The sequence below is a fragment of the Leucopleurus acutus genome, assembly GCF_964270905.1.
Source record: "Leucopleurus acutus genome assembly, chromosome: 7".
NCBI classification, from domain to species: domain Eukaryota; kingdom Metazoa; phylum Chordata; class Mammalia; order Artiodactyla; family Delphinidae; genus Leucopleurus; species Leucopleurus acutus.
This window is the reverse complement of record NC_139150.1, coordinates 56,168,505-56,186,396: the sequence shown is the minus strand read 5'-3', so window position 1 is coordinate 56,186,396 and position 17,892 is coordinate 56,168,505. Positions and strand designations below refer to the sequence as shown.

General features: G+C 34.6%; 1 protein-coding gene across 3 annotated transcripts in view; it reads left to right on the top strand.

Moving 5' to 3' along the window:
- The window catches only part of BRD10 (bromodomain containing 10), a 105,140-nt gene that overhangs the window by 54,606 nt on the left and 32,642 nt on the right, over positions 1 to 17,892 (top strand). For all 3 annotated transcript variants that reach the window (XM_082842816.1, XM_082842817.1, XM_082842815.1), the window contains one exon: positions 9,516 to 9,595. In XM_082842816.1, coding sequence (XP_082698942.1) covers positions 9,516 to 9,595 — 80 coding nt within the window. The remainder of the gene's footprint in view (positions 1 to 9,515; positions 9,596 to 17,892) is intronic.

Below are 17,892 nucleotides of genomic sequence, written 5' to 3'. Positions count from 1 at the left end.
GGCATTATGTTTTTACATTCTCTGGACCAATTTCTTCATAAGTGATGCTTCCCATCATTTTTAAGAAGTGTTTTTTTCCCCAGGCTAAGGGCAGTACAGTGCAATGGAAGAAGCACTGATATCAAGAGGTATCATTCCCAGAGCTAAAGTGTATAGCAACTAGCTTCTTAAACCAAGGCAAGTTAGATTATTTTTCTGGGTCTTAGTTTTTTCCCACATTATATATTTTTCAACTTCCTGAAAAATTATTTTAGTATATATTTTCATATCCAGAAAAAAATGTGAACTATAAGGGAAAAATTACATCAACTAATAAGATATGAAGCTTTTTTTTTTTACAGGATTTGTAAGTTTGTCTTACACCAGATTTAAGTACTCACTATATTTGCCACAAGCCTGTTTGAACAATAACAACAAAAAATCCGATGAATAAAGTCTTCAGTTGTTGTTTGCTCTCTTTATAATTACTCAGGTGCTTTTGCTTTTCCTGTTGTTTGCCATTTAATCAATTTATGTCTCAGTTACTAAGAGCATAGATGAGATAAAAGCACATGATCAACTTCATTTATTAACACTAATAAAAAGTTGTTGGATTGGGAAAAACTTGAATAGTTTACTAAAATGAGTTGTGATTTATTGTCATTATTCATGGATTTCAGTTTTTTATTCCTTCCCTCAGTAACAAAGGTAATGAAGATTAGACAGTAATTTGATGAGTTGGCAGATGAGGGAGTGAACTTTGTTTAGCTGATATAGTTGCTGTTATACTTTAGTTATTTAAATCATTAAATACAGTTAAATGTATTTTAAAATGCATATGTAATATATAATTGATAAAGAAGTAGTACAAATTTTACCATCAAGAACAGGCTTGGGCTTCCCTGGTGGCGCAGTGGTTGAGAGTCCACCTGCTCATGCAGGGGACACGGGTCCGTGTGCCGGTCTGGGAAGATCCCACATGCCGCAGATCGACTAGGCCCATGGGCCATGGCCGCTGAGCCTGCGCGTCCGGAGCCTGTGCTCCGCAACAGGAGAGGCCACAACAGTGAGCGGCCCGCATACTGCCAAAAAAAAAAAAAAAAAAAAAGCTTAATTTGTTGAACTAAAAAATTCCAAAGTGGTCCACATTGACCCAGATGATAAAAAGCTACAGTTTTTTTAAAGTGACTCTCAACAATAAATCCTTTAAATTTTATAAGCAATCCATTAGGCTATATAAATTTAGTTTTACTGATTTGGCAAGTTCTCTTTGAAATGTTAGCCTCTAATATATTAAATAATATTTTAAAATTTAAAAACTGTTTTCAATTCCAAAGCATGTAGTATTGTTTTATTAATACCATTATCACCTAAAAGCTTTTAAGTGTTCATTTATGACCTACTATTCATGTGTTGAAAAGTAATTATGGCTTATGATGATTTATAAAATAAAATAGATATTGATGTAGCTCCTATACAGATTATACCAGTAGCAGAATAAAAATATTAACTCCTAAGGATTGAATTAAAAGGAGTTTGTATTGTAAGCAAATAAAGTGTTGCTTCATTTTTAAAATGGAAGTTCAGAGTGTTTGTAGATCAGAGAAAAAATTTGTGGGAGTTGCATGTCTAGTTCTAGACAAGTGGGTGAATAAAACTCAGAAGCAAATTCAGTGAGTACGGTTCATGCTGTCTGAGGCTGTTTGTTGGGAAGAGAAGGCTTATAGGAATGAAGTAGAAGAAAATAATGGCACTCGCCTATACACTTTCTCATTTTATCTTCAGGGCAAATTTTGGAAAGTCAGTTTTCAGTGGCACAAATACTAGGATCTGGCTAATACAGTTTCCTTCTCCCTTGTTAGTATTGAGTAAGCATAGGCCAATTCTTTAGTTTCTTCACTAAACTTCTTACTGGCATAACAGTACTACGTAAAATGATATAACAACAACAAAACATCTGTTTTACGTCTTTCTGTACACTTGTCTATCTGAGGCTTTGCCCTGAGGTTTTTTTATTAGGTATATGACATTGTGGCCTTTTATAGTTAGGGGCATACCCTAATCCAGTGTTTCCTTTCTTACTCCTTTTAAAAGTGAGCTTCATGGTCACAGGTTTGGGAAATATTCCTCTTACAGATTCACATTGTGCATTAGTACAGGTCCACAGTGCATCTTACAAAACTCTTGTACCAGATGTGTTTTGGAATTCAGAAATCTTCAGATTTTAGAAGGGTATTATGATATATATAATGTTTATTAAATAACATCCCCAGTGGAGCTTAGGGCAGCCCATGTAATCAAATGTATAATTTCTACAGAAAAATATGAAATAGTCAAACTAAATGAGATGAAGACTACAAAGAACCTCATAACAGTTTATGTCAGGTTTTGCTATCATATAAATTATTTTTAAAACTTCAGTTTTCAGAACCTTTTGGACTGTAGAATTGTACATAAGTGATTCTGGGCCAGTATATTAAGGACTTCAGAAAATCTTGAAGAAAACTGTTTAGTTTTGTTTAACCCAGTATTTTTCAAGTTTACTTGAATACAGAGCTTTTTTCAAGGAATAGTATTCTGTAGAATGTGCTTTGGGATAAAGCTGTGTCACCCATGGCTGATTTATGAACCTTTACTTAGGGTGGACTAAATGTAGTTAATCGAGATTTACGTAGTTAACCTGGTCCAATTTATGTTGATTACACAGGCCCTAAATTTTGGTGGAATCTCCAGATTTAGTAAAGCTTATTGTGATGGCAGATGATTTTTAGTAGAAGGCACAAAGATAAATTGGTTGAAAATGATTTGATAATTTTAGTGTGCTGTGAGGCACTTTTGCAATCCATAAGCATTTTAATCTGTTTTTCAGAATTGGACTCTTCCTCCTGCTTTGTAAATTTTGAATTTATTTTCATTTATTTAAGCCAGCTCCTTACTCTTGGAAGCATTGTAGAATAGAAAAACATTGGCATTTTCCCAAATATGCATACTTATAGCACTAGATACTTCTCCTTCATAATACTTATTTATAAAATTTATTCTTAATAGTTGAATTTCTAGGTTGTTTTGATGATTGTCTCCCTCTGTTCTATAACATTCTTGAGGACAGAAGGATTATTTCTGGTTTTGCATCCCTAGCACTTAGCACAGTGACTAACTCATTGTGTAAGAATCTATTGAATGAATAAATGAACACACATAATGCGGTTCTCCCAGGTATAACTAAGATTTATCCCTTAATATGTATCTTTCACATTCTTTTAATGCATTTATATTTTTTAATAGGATTATACTATACATACCATTTTACAATCTGCTTTTTTCCCACATGACAGTATACCATGAACATCTTTGTGCAATAAATAGATCTCTATAGCATCATTTTAAATGGCTGTGTAGGATTGTGTTATGTGTATTGTGTAGTCCATTTAACCAACCTCCTTACTGGACATTTTGGTTGTTTTTGGTAATGCACTATTATAGATTGTGTAGAGCAGGTAGAGTTGAGTGAAATGAGTGAGAAATCTTAAAATGAGAGGACTTTTTATAAAACCTGAAAAAAACAAACAAAAATGATTCAAGATACATTAATTATTACAAAAAAGCTTGTGGTATTTTAAGTTATTTATTTCAACCAGTTTGGTTTGGAGGGTTTTTCCCTCCTTACATGGTCGTTATTTTCAACCAAATCATTTTGTGTGAGCTCCTCTAAACCAATTAAAATAAATAAGACAAGTGGTGTTAGTTTCTTATAGGTGAAGAAACTAAGGTTCAAAAATAGTAAATAGCCTCATTTAATAATTGTTAAGTATATGGTAAAGACCATACAAAGGTCAAAGAGAGGCTAAATCCATGTGTGCTATAGTAAGATTTAATAGAAGATGAAGGACTTTGAAGAATAATGGGGATTGGGTAGATGAAAAATGGTTAATAATGTGAGCACAGCCATGGAGGCGTAATTAAGCCAAGTGTCAGTGAAAAAATAAGCATAATTAGAGAAAAACTTAAGGAAAAAGTTGAAAAGTTGAGGGTTTAAAAGGTGTTTGAATGATGGAAATATGCCATTTTGAGGTGATATCTTTCTGGGTATGTGGTGCTATTTTAGATAATTGAATCAGGAATACAGTGCAGGGAAATGAGCTTGAAATAAAATATATCAAATGTGTGAAAGTAATGAGCTGCTTTATAGGGAATGACTGAGAAAGTAATGTAATCTACAATATTTGATTATATCCAAGCCCTTATCTGTGAAACAGTTGTGTAATTCTGTGTTAATATTACTATAGAACCTAACTATGTTTGTCTTTATGGGAAAAATTCTTAGAGGACCAACTCAAGATGCCAAGGTACAAGACTGAAAGAATCGACTATACTCCATGTCCTTTTATTTTAATGCCTTCTACTTCCCCCACCCCTCCAAAAACCTCATACTCGTATGATGATTACTGCATGCCAGGCACTATTCTAAGCCTTTATATATATTGTCTCATTTAATCCTCATAAAAACTCATAAGTAGATGCTACTATTCCCCCCATTATATAGATTTTATAGATTTTTAAAAACTGAGGCACAGAGAGGTTTATTAACGTATCCAAGGTCACACAGCTAGTAAGTGAATGGCAGGATTAGGAGAAGGAATGTTGCAGGGTAATTAGGATGCCATTAAAGAGCTATAAAAAGAAACTGGCAGTGTTTATAAAAATGAAGGGATAGAAGATAACTCCAGGAAGAGGAAATTCTAAATCCAGATAAGGAATGATTATATAACTGTTCTATCACACTGACAGAAGAAAATAACATTTTGAGAGAGATGTTGCAGTAAATAGCAGAATTTGACAACTAATTCAGTATTCTGAGTCAAAGGGGAAAAAAAGAAATAGGTATTCAGGAGTTATCGAATTAGTTTATAGTGTTAAAAAATGCCAGTATGATGAGAAATTTGCTCATAGGCAAGGAGAATAGAAGGAAAATCAGCTGTTTTATTAAAGTCAATGGCTTACTTAGAACATTCCAGAAACTTATATTAGCCAAGATATGGACACTTAGTAAATTAAAGCCATATTTAGACTGTTTCTGTGACTTCACCGTCTAGCTAGGCACTTGCCAGAATCACTTATAATACAAATGCTCTTGGGTTTTTACTTTTAACAGTGATTAATGTCTTAGTATCCATTCACATTAATATTCCTAAAATGAAAGTACTGAGAGAGTAGTGTATGTGTTAGAATAATTTTTAAACATGGGAAGGCCGAATCTAGGAGTATTGAAGTGGAAGCCTGAATAGTCCAAGGAGCCAAGGAGTGAATACAGGCAGGAAAACCAGGTGAAGGTAAAGATGAAGAATAAGAGACTAAGGAAAGAGTTGGATTGGGAATGATAGTCACCTTAATTTTTCTGGTAAGTGTATCTCCATGTTCTAGAATACTACAATTTTATGCCTAAGTTCTAGTGTGAAATATATTTTTAGTTATATTTTTCTCTCAAGTTGGGCTTCCTTCTAGAGCTGATCTAAGTGTAATTTTAAAAAGCTTCATTAGGCTGTGCTTGTATCAATTACTAGGCCATATTTAGTTTCCTTATCCATTTCTAGGTACATGTTGACACTCACTTTTTGCCCATGTTTGTGTTTTAGGCTCAGGAATTGTGTTGAAATTCTTTGTATGTTTTAAACTGACTTCTGACGGTTATATTTTATGGGACTAGGTGACTTAGGGCAGTGGAGGTAAAAGCCGTGGCTATGATCAAGTAAGTGGTAGAGGAATGGAAGCCCACTAGGGGGCAGTATGTAACTTGCCCTCTATATTATCTTGCCCTGGAGCAAAAACAGGTTATAAAACAAAGGCTGTGTGGTTTTACAGTATCCCATGCTCCATTTTAAAAGTAATATTTAATAAAAAGTAACAGTTGATTTTTATTGAAGAATACAGGAAAATTTGTATTCAAATTGTTTTGTGGAGGACATAGTCTCAAGGTATTAAGTAATAGTGAATATGCAAATCTTATAACCCTAATCAAAAGGAATGCTCTGAAATCAATCAGGTGCAGATTACATCCCTGTAGAATGTCTGAAAACAATGCAGTATTTTACCATAAAAAGAGCACAGCTTTGAAGTGAGACACATCTAGTACAAATATATGCTCCAGTGCATATTAGCTGTAAGTTCTCCATCAATTTATTTACCTGTTTATAGCCTGTTTCTTTCTCTGTGAAAAATGAGGTAATACCTACCTTGCTGTATTTTTTCAAGGTTTAATGGAATAGCAAGCAAATGCATAGCACCTAGCATGGTGCCTGGCACACGGTAGGAATCAATAGATGGTAACTATGATTTTTGAGAGGTTAGAATTACATAATGGAAAGAGCTTGGACTTTGGTGTTAGAGTCCCTGGCTATGGGGCTTACTTATTACAGTGTAACACTTAAGTAAGTTAAGTAACTTTTTTGATCTTCATTTATCCCTTATTAAAATGGGGATGTTGCCTACCTTGGAGGGTGGTTTTCAGAATTAACTGAGGTAATTTATATATCACCTTACTAAGTGTCTGACACATAGTAGGCTATCAATAAATGTTATTTTCCTTACTACCGTTCCTAGGTCATGTTGTGAAACTCTTTGGTAAATTGTGTAAATTATTTAAATTGTCTGTCAGCGTTTTCCTCATTATAAAATGGACTCAGATTGACCCTAAGAATTGTAAACAATTACCTGCCTCCCTTTTTCTATCCCCAAACTGATAAAATTTCTGATGAAGTATAGGATTCTTATATTTAAGGATCATTTCTCTTGTGTGCTAAATGCTGTACATGCAAAATGAATAATAGGATTTCTGTTGTCAGTAATTTCCAATCTAGTAAGGAAGAGAAACATATAAACAGATAATTATAATACTGTATGATAAGTGTTACATTAATTGATATGTGTACGAAGTCGAGTGGTAGCACATAGGACATAAGAGCAAGAAGAACTAAAATGAAGGACTAAGTTAATAAAAGAATTTGAAGAAGGTTAAAAGATAATAAACATTTTGTTTAAACCTTTACCACAACTTAGCTAAGGCACATGAGAACAACAGCTAACATTTATTGGTGATTTACCATGTGCCTAGCAGTAGTCTAAGCTCTTAACATGTTTTAACTTGTTTAATTCTCACAATATAGGTGATATCGTTATCCCTATTTTAGAGATGATGAAACTTCACAAGGAAATAAAATAATTTGCTCAAGGTCTTGCAGCTAGTAGGTGGTTAGAACTGATATTCCAACCCCGGTAGTTTAGTTCCAAAAGTCAAGCTTAAAACTACTGCACAGTACTACTTCTAGTTACTTAATAACATTTAAGTATCTTAATGACATGATGAAAGGAGATGCCTAGTAACCACCTCAGCTGCTTAATTTACTTAATTTACAGGCAAACAGAGTGACTGTTAGAGTTAACTGAGAATTTAGTACCTTAGTGCCTCTGTGGCAACAATATGAAATTAATTGGGAATATCAAGAGTGACCTCTGTTGTGCTTATAAAGAAATAAATACAAAATCAAATTATTTTTTAAAAAGCTAGTTAGAGGAGTGCTGAGGGGGTGGGGAATAGGAATGAGGAAGGATTTCATTTCCTTCAAATTGCTGTCTTAGGTCAGCAAGCAGTTAAATCTTTTCCCATGAACTTTCAAGAATAGTAAAGGTAGCATATAGAGGAAAGGCATTTTGGTGTTCAGATTTATCAGTCCCCTTGAGAGGTACCTATTGCATCCAGTTTAGAAATCAGTAACTAGCTGTATTATAGAGATACCAAGAATTTAATCACTTCTTGAATATTGCTAAAGCAGCCACCCACCCACTTGTTTTTGTATGAGTTTAGTTCTAGTGTAGGTACTGTGTGAGCACATAAGCAAATAACAGTGATAAGAAAAGAAATATACATTAGTTTTTTTTAATTAATTTATTTTTGGCTGTGTTGTGTCTTTATTGCTGCACGTGGGCTTTTTCTAGTTGCGGCAAGCAGGCGCTACTCTTCATTGCGGTGCGCGGGCTTCTCATTGCAATGGCTTCTCTTCTTGCAGAGCACGGGCTATAGGTGCGTGGGCTTCAGTAGTTGTGGCTCGCGGGCTTAGTTGCTCCGCGGCATGTGGGATCTTCGTGGACCAGGGCTCGAACCCATGTCCCCTGCATTGGCAGGTGTATTCTTAACCACTGCACCACCAGGGAAGTCCCTACATTAGGTTTTTAAATTTAATTGTTACCTAGTGGAACAAAACACTAAAACCCATGTGAATCTCAGCCACTGAAAATTTGCAGTAGTTCAAGTATGGTATACTTGCATTTTATTGAGTCAAAGTTAGAAATGACCCAAATTACAATTCTGTGATATGATTGAAAGAGGAATACAGAAGAAAATACAATTACATTGTAAACTGGAATTGCGCTTATGAGTTGAATGAAATGTTGCAATAACTGTTTTCGTGCAAGATCACATCTATGCAGGAAAACATTTAGAAAAGAACAATAGGGTTTATGTAGTACAGCAAAGTTGCTTTCGGTACTTAGTCATTTTCTCTTTTAAAAAAAAGTGATTTTTAAGATGATTTTAGCGTACAAATGATTATGAACTAAAATTAACTTTTAAGTATTTCTAATTAATTTTTTATTCCCTACATAGATTGTAACCTCTTGGAGGACAGGGTTTCCATTTTATAATTTTTTGTTGTCCCCATAAAATGTACTGTATCTCATGTTTGTTGATTAAGTAACAATTTATTAATTGATTTTGCTGATTGCAAATGGGGGGAAAAGCATTTACTTGACTATGTTCCTTACTAGAAAATAGAGGCTATATGTATGTACATATTTCTTTTGTCTGGTTAAATACATATTTTAGATTATATGTACTTTATGCTATGAAATAGATTTCTTTAAGAATGTGGATTTATTTTTCCTAGTGATTTCTGATTGCACAAATGACTAGGTGCACTTTAAAGGGAGATGTTTACCTTGTTTTAAAACTGGTTATTGAATACTGCCAACGGCAGCCCATTAGGTGAGTGCAGAACTAAAGGGATAGAAGGAAAACCCTGTTTCCTAAGCTACTGAGAGGATTTTCACGTTAGGTTGAATAAAGACCATAGTCTTCAGAGTATAGTTGTATGCAAGTTCCTGACTACAGAAGTCATTGTTAAAGGTAAGGTTTTTTCTTATGTAACCTCATTTTAAGTTGTGAATTAGATTTTAACTAAGCAGTAGTAATGTGACTTTTTTGCCAAATCTTATTGTAATAAATTCTGGTACTGTGCAACACATTGGAGATTATAATAGTTTGGTTCTTATAGAAAGAAAACACCATTTGTTAATATGTCTGTTACAGGTAGTTATAGTTTAATGTTTGCTTTTGCTGGGGCTTGTTTTGATTTATCATTTTTATTTGACTCACTAGAAGCCATCTGTTAGTTATAATTTAACTTTCAAGGTTCTATGTAATTTGGGTTTTGTTAATGAAGTGCTATAAACAGCATTATGAAGCTTTTCTCTTTTAATCTTGAAAGGAAAAAAATCCATATCTAAAAAAGCAATCACAAAGAAGAGGAAAACTGTCACAAAGTCACCTACTGTACCAGAATTTCAGGTAAATGTTTCAATTTTGTCTCAATACTTTTTAGTTTAATTTTTTGTTTCAGTGTTTATATTGTTCCTCAAGAGATTGGCTAAATTCCGCCATAACACACAATACTTTTAATGAGATGTTTCCAACTATGACTTTCCCTGCAAGTGTAGATATAGCTAAAATTTAATCTGCTAGTATTTCAAAAATTTTTACCTCTCTTTTTGTCTCTTGATAGTCAAAAATCTCTGTGGTTTTCTGTACGCTATACTGTTTTGTAGAAGTAATTTAATAGAAATATATATATATATGTATCAAGTAAATGTGTAGATGAAAGTCTTCCAAGAACTAACTATAATTTGTACATGGTAGCATTGTGTAGGTAATCCATTTTATTTTCATTTATTTGGGCACTATAGAAATAGCAGACTTATTAACTTAAAAAACAAAACTTTTAACACAGCTATATATGAACTTCAGAGAGAATATTAAGTAAACGTTAATTGAATGGTTTTTTAAACATTTCTGCAAAAAGAAAAAAGTACTTGTATGTACTGCTATCTGATTATGTGAAGAGTTTTCTGTTTGTAGTTGATACTAGAATAAGCAGAGAAGTTCACCCTAGTTAAATAATACTTTTATTTTCTACTTTATGAAAGATGAGTTTCTACAACAAATGACTATTTCTTTAAAATTTTTCTTTGTATTAGCGTGTCCAATCTATTTCTGGTTTAGATTATAAAATTAACACTTAATTGCCAAAAAAAAAGTGATGTTAAAATGAATTTCTGTGAGTCTCAAAACTAAAGAAGAAAGTAAAGGAGTAATAACTATGAAAATATTGATAATATGTAATGTGAGTTTTACAGTTACCTATATCCAAAAATGTAGACACATCTTTTTTTCAGTAAAAATTCTATTTTGGAAGTGTTTTTTATGGAAGCTACTAATTGGTAAAATTTAATACTTTTAAATGAACAGTAAAAGAAAATAGACATATTTTTCTTTTAGTATTTTAGAGTATTTTTAATGACATCCTTAGGATGAATTACAACCATTTCTACAAAATCCTTTTATATAAAGTAACCTTGGTTCCAGCATATTCAGTTAAAAACAAAAAAGTGTATTTACTGTTTACTTAGAGGCCTTTCTACCATTGCTTGTGTGTGTTATTTAATGCTATAATAGTATATTGTCATTCATTCTTCCACTGATTTCATGCTAGCCTTTGCTATTTCTCCCACTCATTTTTTCCTTAATTCCTCAAAGTATTCATCCTGGCAGTATGGATCTCAGAACAGATCTGGTCCACTGTTGATATTCCCCTTCATTCCTGTATTAATGGTTGGATTTTTATATGTAATAAGTGGCACAGACAGCATAGACAGCATAGACAGTTTTTGTTTTGTTTTTTTAATTGCAGGTGGTATTCATTAGTGAGGCATGAAATCAGCTTAGTGCATTGCATGACCAGCGTTTCTTTTTTAAGCTAACAAAATTAAAATAGAAATTTTAAGAGTTTCAAATATAATAAGGGTAATATTGTTTCATAAAACTTTGGTTTCCATTGTGTGTGTTTACTGACATGCAGTGTAAAATGTATTTTTGACCATGGGTTGCGGGCAAAAAAGTATGAAAAACACTGTCGTAAATGATGTTTTTAGTTAGTTACCAACCATTTGCTTACCACTCAGAAACTTAAGGTCAAAAGTACATGTTTTGCTAGATTGAACTGTTTAAAATAAAGTGCTCTTCCTGGTTCTTAAGGTGTCCTAGAAAGAAGGCGGGGTTGGGGGTGAGAGAGGGGTGTGTGTGTGTGTGTGTGTGTGTGTGTGTGTGTGTGTGTGTGTGGCTAGGGTTGGGAAATAGACTTATGAGAACAGTTGTTCTTATGCCTGGTTTACAATTTAAATACCATGGTATTACTGAGAAAGAAAATTGACAGCTATTTCCCAGGAAATAGGTCATTTGCTTCAAATAAGCAAAGAATAGGACGTAGTATTAGTCACTAGTAAACTTTGTTACATGCAAAACTTATAGTTTTGCCTCTCATGATAATTCTATGTAGTTTGTTTCTTTAATTATTTGAAAGACTCCTACATATAAGAAGACTGGTTATTATATAACAAAGAACTGAATTTATTTCCTTCTCAAAAGCTCTAGCAGTATGACATTTAGCACCTCAGAAACATTTCCAGGAATTAAATTGTGTGAAATGTTGGTTTTTGTTTTTGTTGTATTTAAGTTCTGGTGAATTAAAAAAGTGAATCCTGTTTTGACCTCAACTACTTTTTAATTTGATAGTGGTTGTTGACTTTTTTAAAACTAGATCAAACCTATAAGCCTGTTTGCTTCAGGAAGAATCCGTGTTTGTTTATATACACAACTAAAATATCTATACCTCAGTGTGAAAAAATAATCATCCCACCCCTATTTAAAGTATACACTGTAAGCAGTCAAAGACCTATTGTATTTATATTTGTGTATATATTATAATGGGACTACCCATATCTGTACCAGTTTTTCCTAGCAGTTATATCAGTGGTTCTCAAACTTTAAATAGTATAAAAATAATCCGATACTTTTATTAAAAATGAAAAATCCTGGGTTTCATCCTCTAAGGGTCCATCCTTGATTCAGTGGGTCTAGGTGGATGTCAGTAATCTGGATAGTGCTTAAGCATATGGATTCTGGAACCAGGCTACTTAGGTTCGAATGCCATCTTAGCCCTAACTTGGTAACCTTAGGTAAGTTACTTAACTGCTCAAAGCTTCCAATTCCTCATCTGTACAATGGAATAATAGTAGTTCCCACTCCTAGGATTGTTGTGAGGATTAAATGATAGAATTTACTGTTTTATTATCTTATTTATTTTTTCAAATAAGCATGCCAGATGCTTTAGACAAAAAGTACTGTGTTTATGAGCAGGAAAATCAATCAAGAGCATCTATTACTGACCTTTACCACTTTTTCCAGGAACTTAAGACCTTGAAATAAATCTCAGATTTGGTCATATTTTATAAATCATGAAATTTCATCATTAAGCCTACAAGTATTTGAAAAGTGAAAAACTGGGTAATATTATTTGCATCATTATATTTTATTAGAGGGAAAACTTATGCTGAGCCCTCCCTACTCTAGTGTTATGTCGGGTTATACATTGGCATATAGGGGAACTTGTCATGTTTTTCTACTTAGCAATAATTGTAAAAAGTTAGGAAATATTTTTATTTTTAGTCTTTAGCATGTTGGTGATAAAAACTTTTATGTCAAATTTAAAAGTTACTGATTACTCTGTTAAACTGACTAAATTATTTTTTGTTTTTCTGTGTTAGTTTTTTTTTTTTTTTTTTTTTTTTGCGGTACGCGGGCCTCTCACTGTTGTGGCCTCTCCCGTTGCGGAGCACAGGCTCCGGACGCGCAGGCTCAGTGGCCATGGCTCACGGGCCCAGCCGCTCCGCGGCATGTGGGATCTTCCTGGACCGGGGCACGAACTCACGTCCCCTGCATCGGCAGGCGGACTCTCAACCACTGCGCCACCAGGGAAGCCCTCTGTGTTAGTTTTATAATGTAAGACTTTTATACTGAAAAGTGAATATTGATTTTCTTAATAAAGTTCATTTTTACCCAGAAGCCTTTTAATTTGTTTAATATTTGAGAGAGAAATTTAACATGTGAATTCTCTTTTTGTACACAGTTATAACAGTCATACAAAGTGTTCTTTATATATATATATTTTTTTTTTATCATCTTTATTGGAGTATAATTGCTTTACAATGGTGTGTTAGTTTTTGCTTTATATCAAAGTGAATCAGCTATACATACACATATATCCCCATATCTCCTCCCTCTTGCGTCTCCCTCCCACCCTCCCTATCCCACCCCTGGAGGTGGTCACAAAACACTGAGCTGATCTCCCTGTGCTATGTGGCTGCTTCCCACTAGCTATCTATTTTACATTTGATAGTGTGTATATGTCCATGCCACTCTCTCACTTCTTCCCAGCTTACCCTTCCCACTCCCCATGTCCTCAAGTCCATTCTCTACTTCTGTGACTTTATTCCTGTCCTGGCCCTACGTTCTTAGAACCATTTTTTGTTGTTGTTGTTGTTGCGGTATGCGGGCCTCTCACTGTTGTGGCCTCTCCCGTTGTGGAGCACGGGCTCTGGACGCGCAGGCTCAGCGGCCATGGCTCACGGGCCCAACCGCTCCGCAGCATGTGGAATCCTACCGGACCGGGACACAAACCCGCGTCCCCTACATCGGCAGGCGGACTCCCAACCACTGTGCCACCAGGGAAGCCCAGAACCATTTTTTTCTTTCAGATTCCATATATATGTGTTAGCATACAGTATTTGTTTTTCTCTTTCTGCCTTAGTTCACTCTGTATGACAGACTCTAGGTCCATCCACCTCATTACAAATAACTCAATTTCGTTTCCTTTTATGGCTGAGTAGTATTCCATTGTATATATGTGCCACATCTTCTTTATCCATTCATCTGTGGATGGACACTTAGGTTGCTTCCATGTCCTGGCTGTTGTAAATAGAGCTGCAGTGAACATTGGGGTACATGAATGACTCTTTTTGAATTATGGTTTCCAGGGTATATGCCCAGTAGTGGGATTGCTGGGTCATATGGTAATTCTATTTTTAGATTTTTAAGGAACCTCCATACTGTTCTCCATAGTGACTGTATCAATTTACATCCCCACCAACAGTGCAAGACGGTTCCCTTTACTCCACACCCTCTCCAGCAGTTGTTTGTAGATTTTTTGGTGATGGCCATTCTGACTGGTGTGAGGTGATACCTCATTGTAGTTTTGATTTGCACTTCTCTAATGATTAGTGATGTTGAGCATCCTTTCATATGTTTGTTGGCAATCTGTATATCTTCTTTGGAGAAATGTCTGTTTAGGTCTTCTGCCCATTTTTGGATTGGGTTGTTTGTTTTTTGATACTAAGCTGCATGAGCTGCTTGTATATTTTGGAGATTAATCCTTTGTCAGTTGCATCATTTGCAAATATTTTCAACCATTTTCCGGGTTGTCTTTTTGTCTTGACATGTTTCCCTTTGCTGTGCAAAAGCTTTTAGTTTTCATTAGGTCCCATTTGTTTCTTGTTTTTATTTCTATTTCCCTAGGAGGTGGGTCAGAAAGGATCTTGCTGTGATTTATGTCACAGAGTGTTCTGCCTATGTTTTCCTCTAAGAGTTTTATAGTGTCTGACCTTACATTTAGGTCTTAAATCCATTTTGAGTTCATTTTTGTGTATGGTGTTAGGGTGTGTTCTAATTTCATTCTTTTACATGTAGCTGTCTGGTTTTCCCAGCACCACTTATTGAGGAGGCTCTCTTTTCTCCATTGTATATTCTTGCCTCCTTTATCAAAAATAAGGTGACCATATGTGCATGGATTTATCTCTGGGCTTTCTATCCTGTTCCATTGATCTATATTTCTGTTTTTGTGTCAGTACCATACTGTCTTGATTACTGTAGCTTTGTACTGTCGTCTGAAGTCAGGGAGCCTGATTCCTCCAGCCCTGTTTTTCTTTCTCAAGATTGCTTTGGCTATTCGGTGTCTTTTGTGTTTCCATACAAATTGTGAAGTGTTTTGTTCTAGTTCTGTGAAAAATGTCATTGGTAGTTTGATAGGGATTGCATTGAATCTGTAGATTGCTTTGGGTAATATAGTCATTTTCACAATGTTGATTCTTCCAATCCAAGAACATGGTATATGTCTCCATCTGTTTGTATCATCTTTAATTTATTTCATCAGTGTCTTCTAGTCTTCTGCATGCAGGTCTTTTGTCTCCTTAGGTAGGTTTATTACCAGGTATTTTATTCTTTTTGTTTCAGTGGTAAATGGGAGTGTTTCCTTAATTTCTCTTTCAGATTTTTCATCATTAGTGTATAGGAATGCAAGAGATTTCTGTGCATTAATTTTGTATCCTGGAAAATAAATAACACTTAACTTGCAACAACAACAAAAAATTTGTATCCTGCTCCTTTACCAAATTCATTAATTAGCTCTAGTAGTTTTGTGGTAGCGTCTTTAGGATTCTCTGTGTACAGTGTCATGTCATCTGCAAACAGTGACAGCTTTACTTCTTCTTTTCTGATTTGGATTCCTTTTATTTCTTTTTCTTCTCTGATTGCTGTGGCTGAAACTTCCAAAACTATGTTGAATAATAGTGGTGAGAGTGGGCAACCTTCTGTTCTTCGTGATCTTGGAGGAAATGGTTTCAGTTTTTCACCATTGAGAACGATGCTGGGTGTGGGTTTGTCATATATGGCCTTTATTATGTTGAGATAGGTTCCCTCTTTGCCTACTTTCTGGAGGGTTTTTATCATAAATGGGTGTTGAATTTTGTCGAAAGCTTTCTCTGCATCTATTGAGATGATCATGTGGTTTTTCTCCTTCAGTTTGTTAATATGGTTTATCACATTGATTTGCGTATATTGAAGAATCCTTGCATTCCTGGGATAAACCCCACTTGATCATGGTGTATGATCCTTTTAATGTGCTGTTGGATTCTGTTTGCTAGTATTTTGTTGAGGATTTTTGCATCTATGTTCATCAGTGATATTGGCCTGTAGTTTTCTTTCTTTGTGACATCTTTGTCTGGTTTTGGTATCAGGGTGATGGTGGCCTTGTAGAATGAGTTTGGGAGTGTTCCTCCCTCTGCTATATTTTGGAAGAGTTTGAGAAGGATAGGTGTTAGCTCTTCACTAAATGTTTGATAGAATTCGCCTGTGAAGCCATCTGGTCCTGGGCTTTTGTTTGTTGGAAGACTTTTAATCACAGTCTCAATTTCAGTGCTTGTGACTGGTCTGTTTATATTTTCCGTTTCTTCCTGGTTCAGTCTCAGAAGGTTGTGCTTTTCTAAGAATTTGTCCATTTCTTCCAGGTTGTCCATTTTATTGGCATAGAGTTGCTTGTAGTAATCTCTCATGATCCTCTGTATTTCTTCAGTGTTAGTTGTTACTTCTCCTTTTTCATTTCTAATCCTATTCACTTGAGTCTTCTCACTTTTTTTCTTGATGAGTCTGGCTAATGGTTTATCAATTTTGTTTATCTTCTCAAAGAACCAGCTTTTAGTTTTATTGATCTTTGCTATCATTTCCTTCATTTCTTTTTCATTTATTTCTGATCTGATCTTTATGGTTTCTTTCCTTCTGCTAACTTTGGGGTTTTTTGGTTCTTCTTTCTCTAATTGCTTTAGGTGGAAGGTTAGGTTGTTTATTTGATATTTTTCTTGTTTCTTGAGGTAAGATTGTATTGCTATAAACTTCCCTCTTAGAACTGCTTTTGCTGCATCCCATAGGTTTTGGGTCATCGTGTTTTCATTGTCATTTGTTTCTAGGTATTTTATGATTTCCTCAGTGATCTCTTGGTTATTTAGTAGTGTATTGTTTAGCCTCCATGTGTTTGTATTTTTTACAGATTTTTTCCTGTAATTGATATCTAGTCTCATAGCGTTGTGGTCAGAAAAGATACTCGATACGATTTCAATTTTCTTAAATTTAGCAAGGCTTGATTTGTGACCCAAGATATGATCTATCCTGGAGAATGTTCCATGAGCAGTTGAAAAGAAAGTGTAATCTGCTCTTTTTGGATGGAATGTCCTATAGATATCAGTTAAGTCCATCTTGTTTAATGTATTGTTAAAGCTTGTGATTTTCTTATTTATTTTCATTTTGGATGATCTGTCCATTGGTGAAAGTGGGGTGTTAAAGTCCCCAGTATGATTGTGTTACTGTCAGTTTCCTCGTTTATGGCTGTTAGCATTTGCCTTATGTTTGGAGGTGCGCCTATGTTGGGTGCATAAATATTTACAATTGTTATATCTTCTTGGATTGATCCCTTGATCATTCTGTAATGTCCTTCTTTGTCTCTTGTAATAGTCTTTATTTTACAGTCTATTTTGTTTGATATGAGGCTTGCTACTCCAGCTTTCTTTTGATTTCCATTTGCATGGAACATCTTTTACATCCCCTCACTTTTAGTCTGTATGTGTCCCTTGGTCTGAAGTGGGTCTCTTGTAGACAGCATATATATGGGTCTTGTTTTTGTATCCATTCAGCCAGTCTGTGTCTGTTGGTGGGAGATTAATCTATTTACATTTAAAGTAGTTATCAATATGTTTGTTCCTATTACCATTTTCTTAATTGTTTTGGGTTTGTTATCGTAGGTCTCTTCCTTCTCTTGTGTTTCCTGCCTAGAGAAGTTCCTTTAGCATTTGTTATAAAGCTGGTTTGGTGATGCTGAATTCTATTAGCTTTTGCTTGTCTGTAAAAGTTTTAATTTCTCCATCAAATCT